The sequence below is a fragment of the Pelobates fuscus genome, chromosome 2, assembly GCF_036172605.1.
Source record: "Pelobates fuscus isolate aPelFus1 chromosome 2, aPelFus1.pri, whole genome shotgun sequence".
Taxonomy (NCBI): Eukaryota; Metazoa; Chordata; class Amphibia; order Anura; family Pelobatidae; genus Pelobates; species Pelobates fuscus.
In genome coordinates, this window is record NC_086318.1 from 338,884,146 (window position 1) to 338,897,083 (window position 12,938).

The following is a 12,938-nucleotide window of genomic DNA, read 5'->3' on the forward strand; positions in this document are numbered from 1 at the left end:
AAAGCACCACTGGGGCTTGCTTCTTATTCAGCACCACAATACAGAGCACCGGGTGTCCAACGCTTCGGAGATAGAAGCTATCCTGACTATGCTAGACCTGGGCCACATCTCTCCAGCTGCGATCACAGCTTGGGAACCCTGCTAATGTCTTTTTTGTTCCGGCAGTTGGAGGTGCAAACACTGAATTTTTATTTTCCTTACTCTATCAAGAAGTGTTTAACTTACAACACTAACAGTCTTTTTAGTTTTTCATCATTACATACATTTCCTAAAGGACACTTCAGGTGCTACACCTTCTTTTCCTATTTTATCTTACCCCCTATCGGGCAAGAGAGACTCCGTTCTTGGTGATTAAGCTGCCTTTGGACTATATTAGTATTATACAAGAGCTGAGCGAGAGATAGAGACAGACTTCATCTAGTCTGCAGACTGCGTCCAAGCATCTAGGTTATCTTTAGTATTACCGTTTGTAGTTCAGTAGTACGGACAGGCATAGGCCAGATCAGGAACAAAGTCGGTATAAAAGGGGCATGGCTAAGGAGGCAGTATTATGCTGCAGAAAGTTGATAAATACGTTGTTCTTTTTATAAAATCTAAACAAATTTGAGTAAAGACAAAAATACAACATATCAAAAGTGTTGCTGCCCATGGTTCCTCTTTAAGTATTCATTTATTCCTCTTCCAGACTTTAATAAAAAAAAAATATATATATATAATAATAAAATGAGATGATAAATTAACTTACAGTCAAATTTCACAGACAAAGTTAACATTATAAAAATATTTATTAACAATGGATTTGGCAGGATTTACAACCCAATATGTATTTACAGTCCAGATAAAATCAAAAGACAAACATCACTTCATTTTACAGATAAAAGAAAAGAGAGGGTATTGACGGAACCGGCATTTTTAGAGCATTACAAGTTCTCGTACTATTATTACTAGTAGTATTATTGCGAATAGTTGTTGGACTTTTTTTGTTTTTGTTTTCCAGGGTTCCACTTGGGAGAATGTTGAAAAGATGAAAAGGTTTTTAATTTTAAAGTTTCTGTATCTCTGCTTGTCCATGTTCACCTAACTGAGACAGCAACCTTCTATATGACTCCCTGTGGAAACAGAATCATACTGTATTAATTAAAATAAATATTCTCCTGATGGTCACAGCATGTGTAAACCAACAATTAAAATAAAATGCTGCTACACATTCAAGGATGTGAGAAAGGGTTATTTACACAATGCAGACAGCAAGCTAGTTTAAAATTTAGAAAACCAAAAGAAGCAAGGGGTAAACATCGGAGAACGCAAGGAAAAAAAGTACGAACAAAAAACTGAACTTTCAGCTACAATATACACAGATTTGAATTACTTTGTAGAAGCTATTCCATAGGAGTCTAGAACACAGAATTACTCTGACGTGTCTTACCTTGACGAAGCATTCCGGCCTAGTCCACGTTTATGCTCTGACTCCTTTAGGCTCTGAGTGACTGTAGGAATCAGGTTGATAACAAGATGCTGGTCTAATACAGATATAGTTTCTAAGATGCTATATATCTGATGGTCATACATTGTAATATTTTCTTGAATAAACTTTCTACAAAAGAAGAACATCTTAATGAGAGATAAAAGTTAACACAACAAGGTACACTCTCTAAAAACACAAATAACTCCAACCAATGACTTATTAAAGTAGAAATAACTTTAAAGATTGAAACATCTGTGAAGAGTGGGTAGACAGAAGTAATTGCTGAATGGAAGCACATATCACCATCTCTAGCATGTAAGCTCATCGAGCAGGGCCCTCAACCCCACTGTTCCTGTGCGTCCATCTTGTCTGGTTTCAACTATGTGTCTGTCAGTCCGCCCATTGTACAGCTCTGAGGACTATGTTGGTACTTTATAAATAGTAATAAGATATGCCTAGTCATAAATAATAAATAATGTTTTTATCAAATACACATACACAAATAGTGTTTTACAATCCTTCTATTTAGTTAATAGGCAATTTTTATATTTTCCCCATGTTTATAACATAAAATATGTTTTTCCATTTGATTATTACATGTGGTATTGCTGGGAAAATGATATACAACCATAAAAATATAGCTACCTTAGGACCGATGTTATAGGTGTTGTACACTCCCCTTCTGAGGGACATTGAAAGCCTTCAACCATGTGCTGAAGTACATCCGTGGAAAGCGTTCGTACTGTATAAAAAAATGAAAAAAAGTGTAGATGGACATTGCAGACATGCTATTCTTTCAGTGAAAGTGTATGGCCAGAGTTACTTGGGAAATAGGATGACATAATGTGATGCACATAAACAAGGACTTTCTCATTCTGAGTTCTTGTGTGTGATGCATACAGATAATGACAGTTTTTAACAAATATACTGTTTACCTTTGTCCTTCTGTGGCATGTAAATATTTCTGGTTGAGCTTAATAAAGGTTTAGTTAAAGGAAACAAATTCTGCAAGTGCAACTTCTAGCAATTACAGAGTAAAATACTTGTATTTTTGCACATTTAGTAACTTCTATGTGCAAAAAACCCCCCAAAAAAACAATGATATAAATGATATAAATGATGTCACTTGTGTCACAAATGCAGTAGTTATTACAGTAATGATTTTATACAAATACAAATGTAAATGTATTTCAATACAATGCTTCATTATCATACATCTTTGAATATGTTCTAATATAAACAAACAGTGAACCACCATGTAGGACTAGTAATCGAAGAGGTTATAAGACGACATATTAAAAAAATACTTTAGTAAGCATATGGATAACAAAAGCCCAATATATTAATGGGTTCAATATTTAGCTTCAGACAGACACTAGAAATACTAGGATGGATGGATAAAAGTGGCACATCTAAACCGTCTGAGTGTGAGAGATCTGCAACTACTTTTAACCGTATTTCTATTATCTTCTCATACATTAAGTTAATTCCCATTTATGCACTTTTTAGTGCGCATTTCAATAACTTTCCTGAGATTAAACTCCTGTGATTGGGACAAGACTTATTAAAGACTGCATCCACGTCTTTTTTCATTACTATCAGCGTTTAAGGTATTTTGTACGCACTACTTATTTTCTAAAAGTTACCCCCCATGCTGCAGTTACCATAATGGGACAGGAAAACGAGAGAAATAAATTGGGTTCATAGTTGTATCTCATCATATGTAATTTAGCAGAACAGTTCAACACACATTCCGCTGCAAATAATTACCAAAAAGCAGAGTCCCTCTATTAATGCATTGTGGTGTATGTAAAATTTATATATTTTACCTTGAGGTTCATTAACCAATAACAAGCACTTGAGAACAGAAGGAAGAATATATTCCACGTCTCCTGTATCAATGCTCTTGCTTCTCTTGATAACATCAAGGATGAAAGACAGGATCGAGGCCAAACGAGGAGGTGGAGCATGACTTTTGAACTGCAGGTGACATTCACTGTAAGGCACATAACATTTGAGGAGGTTATTTAACAGGAACACATGATAAAACACATATAAGAAGTAATTTTAAAAGGCAAGCCAGCATGTTGAAGATTTGTAGATGTTTGAAAGACTTTAATCTCTGCAAGCCTTTGTAGGTAAATCCTACGAAAATAAATGAAAAACCACAATTCGCAAGATCAAAATGCAATAAAGTACGTGAACATCAACCCATAAAACAAAATCTCCAGTTACAATAAAAAAAAAAAAAAAAAAGTTTGTGGATTTTCAATTAAGCTGCAAAATTTCAGCAACCCACTTGCTTTGAAAAAGCCTAAAATGCAACCATCATGGAAGTTATGAATGTAAAAATATGGCTCCATATAATCATGGATGGTCCAACTCCTTTTGGGTCACATTTAGGCTAATTCAGTGTTATTGTTATGATCTGACAGATCACACTGATCCTGAGGATGTTAAAATATTTTCATAAACAGTTTTTCTCTAAGGACAGGTAAGTCTTTTATTTTCAGCCTTCTTCAGTTTAAATGTATATACGGTTTTGTTTACCAATAAATTTATTTTGTACTTTCTACACATTTAGCGTGAGATATCACCTTAAAATGCATGGCCCTTGACACTGGTGCCTGCAATTAATTTCCAACAATGACAATGTAGACCTGAAACTCCAGTCAAAGAAAAACATTTAATTGTTGCTACAGATGTACAAGTCATGAGACAAATGACTTCTTTATATGCCCTTTTTATGGTTAAGAACTGTGGAATATGTTAGCGCTATATAAACTTTGGGCACAAAAACTTGAGAAATCAGTTTCCAGAGTTCCCAGCTTGAGCAAATACAGGCTTTGTGGACTTCACCCTGACAGGTACCCTTAGCAATGGCAGTGGTTTTAATACATATCCTTTATTAAACCATAGTATGGGTTGTGATCCAAAAGGACCAGTACAGTTTCGTCCTTCTGGGTCTCGTCAGCATGGTGTTGCTTCTGGTCTGGAAGTTGAAGGCTCTCTGAGACATTTTGACATGATTTCCCAAGTTTCTGTGCCCAAGGGGGGCTTTTAAAAGTCCAACATAAGATTTGCAGGTGATGCACAACAGTACTAAATATCTAAATATCAAGGAAGGTGCACTTTGAGATTTGTATATTTTATATATACACTATATGGACAAATGTATTGGGACACATCTCTCAATTACTGAATTCAGGAGTTTCAATCAGATACATTACCACAAATGTATAAAATCGAGCACCTAGCACCTAGCTTTTACAAACAGTTGTGAAAAAAATGGGCTGTTAATTCAAGTGTTGTATTGTGATAGGGTGCCACTTGCAATAAGTCAGTTCATGAAATGTCATCCCTGCTAGATATTCCACCATCATCTGCAAGTGGTATTATTGAAAAGGGAAAGCTTTTAAATATAGCTTGGTTGCTTTATCTAAAGTGTTGCTTCTAAGTGTGTGGTTAGAGATATTCTGGAGAGTTTTACAGAAGCTTCAACTGTCTAAGAGTTGTGCTAAGAGTTTTCTTTTCTACTGTTACAGGTAAGATTCATCTGTAGGAAAAGGTTACTGCTTGAACAAGGTTTGATTTCCTGTTGGTAATTATAAGGCATTTGATTTGTTAGCTACTTCTATTGATTGCTGTTTAAATGAGCTATTGTTTGCAAATAAGCAGAGGCCTACCCAGGTGTTAAACATTCCTAATGGGTGGTGATTTTAGGAGTTATATAAGGGTTGTTGTCATTAGCTTGGCTAATATAGCTTGGTTGCTTCATCTAAATGTTGCTTCTAAGTGTCTGTGGTTGGAGATATTCTGGAGAGTTTTACAGAAGCTTCAACTGTCTAAGAGTTGTGCTAAGAGTTTTCTTTTTTACTGTTACAGGTAAGATTCATCTGTAGGAAAAGGTTACTGATTGCACAAGGTTTGATTTCCTGTTGGTAATTATAAGGCCTTTGATTGGATTAGGTAGCTACTTGCTATTGATTGCTGTGTAAATTAGCTATTGTTTGCTAATAAGCAGAGGCCTACCCAGGTGTTAAACATTCCTAGTGGGAGGTGATTTTAGGAGTATATAAGGGCTGTTGTCATTAGCTTGGCTAATAGAGCTTGGTTGCTTCATCTAAGTGTTGCTTCTAAGTGTGTGGTTGGAGATATTCTGGAGAGAAACTGGAGGTAATCTGAGGTATTCAGGAGGATAAATAAAAAGTTAAGATTCCTTTGATTTAAATTATTCACCTCATTGGAATGGCAGACTTAGTTCAGTGTAATAGTTGCTATGCATTTGTTTCACGTTCCACTTTTTGGAGGTTTGGTTGTTGTCTAATCTGTAGACAGTTCTCTATCTTGCGGCAGGAGATTGTGTTTTTGAAGTCTAAGATTTGTAAATTATCTGGTAAACAAACTCAGGCTGGAACTGCTGCAAAGTCACTGCCGCAGAGACATACTAGGAATGGCAGATGGATCACTGTAGGATCTGGTAGACTTAGAGTTGTGTTTAAAAGGCATATTGCACAGTCTGTTGCTCTACATAATTAATTTTCTGCACTTTCAGAGTGTAATGGTGTTATGGAGACAGGCACTGAGGGTAGTGGTGTTGTGGAGAGAGGCACCGAGGGTAGTGGTGTTGTCGAGAGAGCAACAGAGGCTAGTGGTGTTGTGGAGAGAGGCACTGAGGCTAGTGGTGTTGTGGAGAGAGGCAATGAGGCTAGTGGTGTTGTGGAGAGAGGCACTGAGGCTAGTGGTGTTGTGGAGAGAGGCACTGAGGCTAGTGGTGTTGTGGAGAGAGGCACTGAGGCTAGTGGTGTTGTGGAGAGAGGCACTAAGGCTAGTGGTGTTGTGTAGAGAGGCTTGGAGACTATGGTGAGGCCTAATAGAAAGCAGTTGTTGTTGGGGGATTCCATCATAAGAGGTGTGGAGATGGACAATGGTGGTCTTGTGAGGAGTCTTCCCGGAGCTACTGCTCACAGAGACAGGAGACGGATCTGTAATTTGTTAAGCAAGCAAAGCAGGAAGAGGAATTGGATGTACTTGTCCATCTAGGGACAAATGACTTGGCTTGCAATAAGGTTTCAGAGGTTAAGGAAGTTTTTAGTGTTTTTGCCAATGATATACGGCAGGTTGCTTCCACACTGTCATTCTCTGAAGTTCTGCCTGTGCATAACACTCAGAACGACAGGCGGATGCGTATTAGGGACTTTAACTTGTGGCTTGGTGAAGGTGTCGGGAGCAAGGATTTGGCTTTATTTCTCATGGTAGCTCTGTTTGGAATGGAAATAAACTGTACAAAAAATATGGTTTGCATCTTTCTCAAAAGGGAACAAATGTTCTCAGTGAGCAGTTCAGAGGTTTTGCTAGGATGTATTTAAACTAGATGGGGGGGGGGGGGGGGGGGGGGGAGCAAAAGGGTGATAAAACATCAATCCAACTGTCCCCCAAAACAAGGACAGAAGGTGCCTGTAGTAAGTGTGTTAAAAAATGATAAGCTTAGAGTCATGTCTACAAATGCTCGCAGTTTAGGGAATAAGATCCATGAACTTGTGGCAATAATGGCAACTGATAGTGTAGCTTTAGTCGCTGTTACTGAGACATGGTATAATGAGAAAAATGACTGGGACATAGCAATACCAGGGTACTCTTTATATAGAAAAGACAGGGAAGGCAGGAAAGGGGGAGGGGTGGCCCTGTATGTGAAGGATAGCATAAAATCTACTTTGAAAGACCATTGGGTTCACTGTGATCCTTTGTTGTTTGTTTGATATACTTTTAATTTCACCTGCCTGTTTATTACTTTGTTATTGTATGTCCCCTACCTTTCCTTCTCTACTTCTTCCCCAGGTTACTATCTATTACTGATTATTTACACTATTCCTATAGTGTCAATTGAGCATGTACACTTTAATGAATCTAAAACATCGTGTGTTTTGTGTTTGAGAAATAGAGAGTGTTATACAGTTCAACAATTTACCCCTAGGGGGCACCTGGTGGAATCAATTGAGGATGCAGTTATACTGTCGTGCTGAAGGGCGCTGCGCGCGCATGCGGGGCGAGATTCCTACACGCATGCGCCTCTCTTGTAATTTGGCTAAGTGCCGATTTTTGGGACCTCCCACTGCTGAACCGTATTGGCGGTTCAAAGAGCGACACAGCCCACTAATTGAAAGTGGGTTTTGGCGGCAGGTCTACATAAGGAGAAGGAGGTAAGGGGATCTTCTTTGCTTACTCGTGCCCTTGAGAAAGGCGATTATTATCGCCGAAACGTGAGTCGGGCTGTGGGTGTTTTTTGACGCTTTACAGACTGTCTCTAGGTAGCCTGTTAGAACCTAACACGCTACACCTATGCAGGGATTCTATTTTGCCGGCTGAGTCTCTGTTTTTTGTGATATATATACTTTATATGGAGTTGTGAGAATCCTCTATACCACTTCTTACTTTAATTTTCATTTATCTACCTCTTCCTGTCCTTTCGATTTGCTCACTTTGTGTGATATTTATAAGGCTATTTCAGTCTGAGTGAGTTTATCAGTCAATAGGATTTTGAAGTATTTTTTGCATAGAAATTGGGTATATAGAAGATTCAAGGGTTCTTTCATGTCCATGACTATCTATCTGGACCAATGTGAGTATATTTCAGCTATTTTTTATTATTATGAGTTGATACTTTTGTTACCTATGTTGCTATATTTTGTACTAGCCACTCTGCCACTTTGTGATTTACTTGCAAAGTATCAATTTACAACACTTCTAGTTTGTGTGGAATTGAGCTGGAATTGTATTACTCAGTACTTTTCCATATCCATAGGTTAAACAGTCTGGTGTATTTTAGACACTTGGTATTTAGTTTTCTAATATATTTTATTATTATTAAAACTTTATTATTTTTTTGTACCTTGTCTGAGATACAGTCTTTCTTGCAAGGTTTGATATAGTGCTCTACTGGGGGTACTGGTTTTGATGGGATTTACTTTCTGTTCAGGGATGCTTCTTCCTTTTTTCCCTATTTTTTGTATCTAGCATAAAATCTAGGCTAATAAAAGTTAATGAGGTGAACATAGAGTCCGTTTGGGTTATGTTAGAATTTGGTAATCACACAGTAACTTGTGTAGGTGTGATTTATAGGCCTCCAGGACAAATTGAAGAGTTAGATAATCTACTAGTTGAGGAAATAACTAAAATGGCAATGAAGGGGGAAGTTATCATCATGGGTGACTTTAATCTTCCTGATGTGAATTGGAAAACAAAAATAGCTGCTTGTGCCAGGAGCACACATATTCTAAACTCCCCACTGGGATTGTCTCTAAAACAAGTCGTTGAGGAGCCAACTCGTAAAGAGGCCATACTAGTTTTAGTGTTAACAAATGGAGATTTGGTATCCAATATTACTGTAGGTGAAAGTTTAGGATCGAGTGATCATCAGTCAGTGTGGTTTAATATAAGGACAGTGACTGAGTCACACCACACAAAAATAAAAGTTTTAGACTTTAGAAAAACAGACTTTTCTAAAATTAGAATATGTTTAAAGGAGTTATTATCAGACTGGAGCAATTTAAATGGAGTCCAAGAGAAATGTGATTATTTAAAAGTTGCACTACTGAAGGCAACAAAAAATTGCATTAGGCTCGTCAGTAAAAGCAAAAAATTCAAGAAACCACTGTGGTACTCCGCAGATGTGGCCAAAATAGTAAAAAAAACAAAAAGTTAGCATTTAATAATTATAAAAAAAAAAAACAGAGTGAGGAAGACAGAATGATCTATAAGATTAGGCAGAAAGAGGCTAAGCAAGTTATAAGAGCTTCCAAATCACACACAGAAGAGAAAATAGCACAGCCAGTAAAAAAGGGGGGCAAAACTTTTTTTAGATACATAAATGAGAAAAGGAAAGTAAAACAAGGATTAGTTAGATTAAAAACAAAAGAAGGAAGGTATGTAGAAGAGGATAAAGGTCTAGCTGACTGCCTCAATGAATATTTTTGTTCGGTATTTACAGATGAAAATGAAGGAAAGGGACCTCAGTTAAGAAAAAGGATAAATGAGTCATTTATTACACATGAGTTTACAGAGGAAGAGGTTCTATTTCAACTGTCAAAAGTAAAGACAAATAAGTCAATGGGACATGATGGAATACACCCGAAGCTATTAAAAGAGCTTAGTGGTGTACTAGCAAAACTATTAACAGATTTATTTAACCAATCATTGATAACAGGAGTAGTCCCAGAACATTGGAAGTTGGCGAATGTTGTGCCCATTCACAAGAAAGGTCGGGCAACTATAGGCCAGTAAGCTTTACTTCAGTAGTGGGGAAAGTGATGGAAACCATGTTAAAGGATAGGATTGTTGAACATGTAAAAACACATGGATTTCAAGATCAGAGACAACATGGATTAACTTCAGGGAGATCATGCCAAACTAATCTTATTGATTGTTTTGATTGGGTAACTAAAATTATAGATCAGGGTGGTGCAGTAGACATTGCTTACCTAGATTTCAGTAAGGCTTTTGACACTGTTGCACATATAAGGCTTATCAATAAACTGCAATCTTTAAGTTTGGATTCCAATATTGTTGAACGGGTAAGGCAGTGGCTGAGTGACAGATAATGCATCTTGGACGTAAAAACCCAAGGGCAGAGTACAGAATATTTGATAGAGTCCTAACCTCAACATCTGAGGAAAGGGATTTAGGGGTGATTATTTCTGATGACTTAAAGGTAGGCAGACAATGTAATAGAGCAGCAGGAAATGCTAGCAGAATGCTTGGTTGTATAGGGAGAGGTATTAGCAGTAGAAAGAGGGAAGTGCTCATGCCATTGTACAGAACACTGGTAAGACCTCACTTGGAGTATTGTACGCAGTACTGGAGACACTATCTTTAGAAGGATATTGATACCTTAGAGAGAGTTCAGAGAAGCGCTACTAAACTGGTTCATAGATTGCAGGATAAAACTTACCAGGAAAGGTTAAAGGATCTTAACATGTATAGCTTGAAGGAAAGACGAGACATGGGAGATATGATAGAAACATTTAAATACATAAAGGGAATCAACACAGTAAAGGAGGAGACTATATTTAAAATAAGAAAAACCACCACAACAAGAGGACATAGTCTTAAATTAGAGGGACAAAGGTTTAAAAATAATATCAGGAAGTATTACTTTACTGAGAGGGTAGTGGATGCATGGAATAGCCTTCCAGCTGAAGTGGTAGACGTTAACACAGTAAAGGAGTTTAAGCATGGGTGGGATAGGCATAAGGCTATCCTAACTATAAGATAAGGCCAGGGACTAATGAAAGTATTTAGAAAATTGGGCAGACTAGGTGGGCCGAATGGTTCTTATCTGCCGTCACATTCTATGTTTCTATGTTTTATGAACAGCAGCCACTCAGCAAAGAAGACCACAGAGTGGGGTCACAGAGTACTGAAGCACATGGCGTGTAAAGGTCGCCAATGCTCTGCTGATTCCTTAGCTTAAGAGTTCCAAACTTCCACTGGCATTAATATCTGCACTGGCATAAATATCTGCACAAAAACTGTGCATCAGGAGCTTCATGGAATGGGTTTCCATGGCTGAGCAGCTGCTTGCTTTACCAAGTGCAATGCCAAGCGTCGGATCGAGTGGTGTAAAGCACCCCACCAGAAATGTGTTCTGTGGAGTGGCTTATCACGCCTCTCTGTTTGGTAGTCTGATGGGAGAATCAGGGCTTGGCGGATGCCAGGAGAACGTTACCTGCCTGACTGCACTGTGCCAATAGTAAAGTTTGGCAGAGGAGCGATAAAGATTTATACATCTGGATTTGGGTAATTTCTCAATTCATCTTTGCAGATCCTCTCAAGCTCTGTCAGTTGGATGGGGACTGTAGGTGGTCAGTCATTTTCAGGACTCTCCAGACTTGTTAGGTTGGGTTCAAGTCAGGATTCCGGCTGGTCATGCATAGACATTTACAAAGTTGTCCCTAAGCCACTCTTGTTGCCTTGGCTTTGACCCAGTCTGAGGTCTTAAGTGCTTTAAACCACATTTTCATTAAGAAGTCTCACAGTCCCAGCTGCTGAAAAGTACCCTAAAACATTTTGCTGCCAACACCATTGAGGTGTTCTTGATTTTGCTCGGATATGCATTTACAGGTGCAATACCTTAAATAGACATGTGTGTGCCAATCAAAGTGTAGAAACATACAAAACAGAGAGTGTATACAATAAAACCAATGTGAACAAGTGTGGTAGCCAAAATGCTACAAGCCACCTGAGTGGGAAAACCCCTCACACCACTCAAAATAACATAATTAATACATACAATAGGTGGAAAATCACACTTCTGGAGAATCTGTAAGATATATAGCACACACAATAGTGTAATACAGTTAATATCACTAAACAGTATAAGATATGCAGATGTGGTACTCACAAACGTGGAGCCAAGTATATGTGGCTCTCACTCGAAGCGCCTTGGGACTTTTTATGGAAGGATGTCCCTCTCCTAGCTGGATCACTGGTCCCACTTGATCTCCAGGATAGTTAGAAGCTGGATAGGTATGCCCGGTTGTATGGTAAAAACAAAAGGGTTCCACTCTCCAATACTTGGTGTAGAAAGATGGCATAAACAGCCAAAAATATTTATTCAAACAATATCGGTAAAATCACAATAAAAATAAAGAAAACGTTTCTATTAAAATCACAATAATACGAAATATATCCAGCTATTTGGTGCAGGATAGAATAATAGCCCAATGGCTAAGAGTCAAGTCCGAAACGCGTTTCGCCCCTTTCAGGGGCTATTATTCTATCCTGCACCAAATAGCTGGATATATTTCGTATTATTGTGATTTTAATAGAAACGTTTTCTTTATTTTTATTGTGATTTTACCGATATTGTTTGAATAAATATTTTTGGCTGTTTATGCCATCTTTCTACACCAAGTATTGGAGAGTGGAACCCTTTTGTTTTTACCATACAACCGGGCATACCTATCCAGCTTCTAACTATCCTGGAGATCAAGTGGGACCAGTGATCCAGCTAGGAGAGGGACATCCTTCCATAAAAAGTCCCAAGGCGCTTCGAGTGAGAGCCACATATACTTGGCTCCACGTTTGTGAGTACCACATCTGCATATCTTATACTGTTTAGTGATATTAACTGTATTACACTATTGTGTGTGCTATATATCTTACAGCAAAGTGTAGAAACATCTCAAAGATCCAGAGAAATGTGATGCATGTGAGCTAAATGTTAAGTGTCATGGCAACAGGTCTGAATACTTATGCCAATTTGAAATTATTTTTGTTTTTCACTCAAATATATATGCGCATGTTTTCAAAAATATATATTTTTTTGCCTTGTATTGGGGTATTGAGTGTAGTTTGATGTGAAAAATTTAAACAATTGTAGCATGACTGTAACATGAAAAATGTGAATTAAATGATGGAGTCTGAACACTTTCTGGTTGCACTATACGCACACAAATCTAACTTTATAAGCTAC

General features: G+C 37.8%; 1 protein-coding gene across 1 annotated transcript in view; it reads right to left on the reverse strand.

Annotated features, from left to right (window-relative positions):
* Window positions 1-766: 766 nt before the first annotated feature.
* MMS22L (MMS22 like, DNA repair protein) overlaps window positions 767-12,938 on the reverse strand; it is a 98,733-nt gene continuing 86,561 nt past the window's right edge. The window contains exons 21-24 of the mRNA XM_063443585.1: window positions 3,295-3,461; window positions 2,111-2,207; window positions 1,427-1,594; window positions 767-1,109 (exon numbers count right to left, since the gene is read on the reverse strand). Coding sequence (XP_063299655.1) covers window positions 1,043-1,109; window positions 1,427-1,594; window positions 2,111-2,207; window positions 3,295-3,461 — 499 coding nt within the window. The 3' untranslated portion in view covers window positions 767-1,042. The remainder of the gene's footprint in view (window positions 1,110-1,426; window positions 1,595-2,110; window positions 2,208-3,294; window positions 3,462-12,938) is intronic.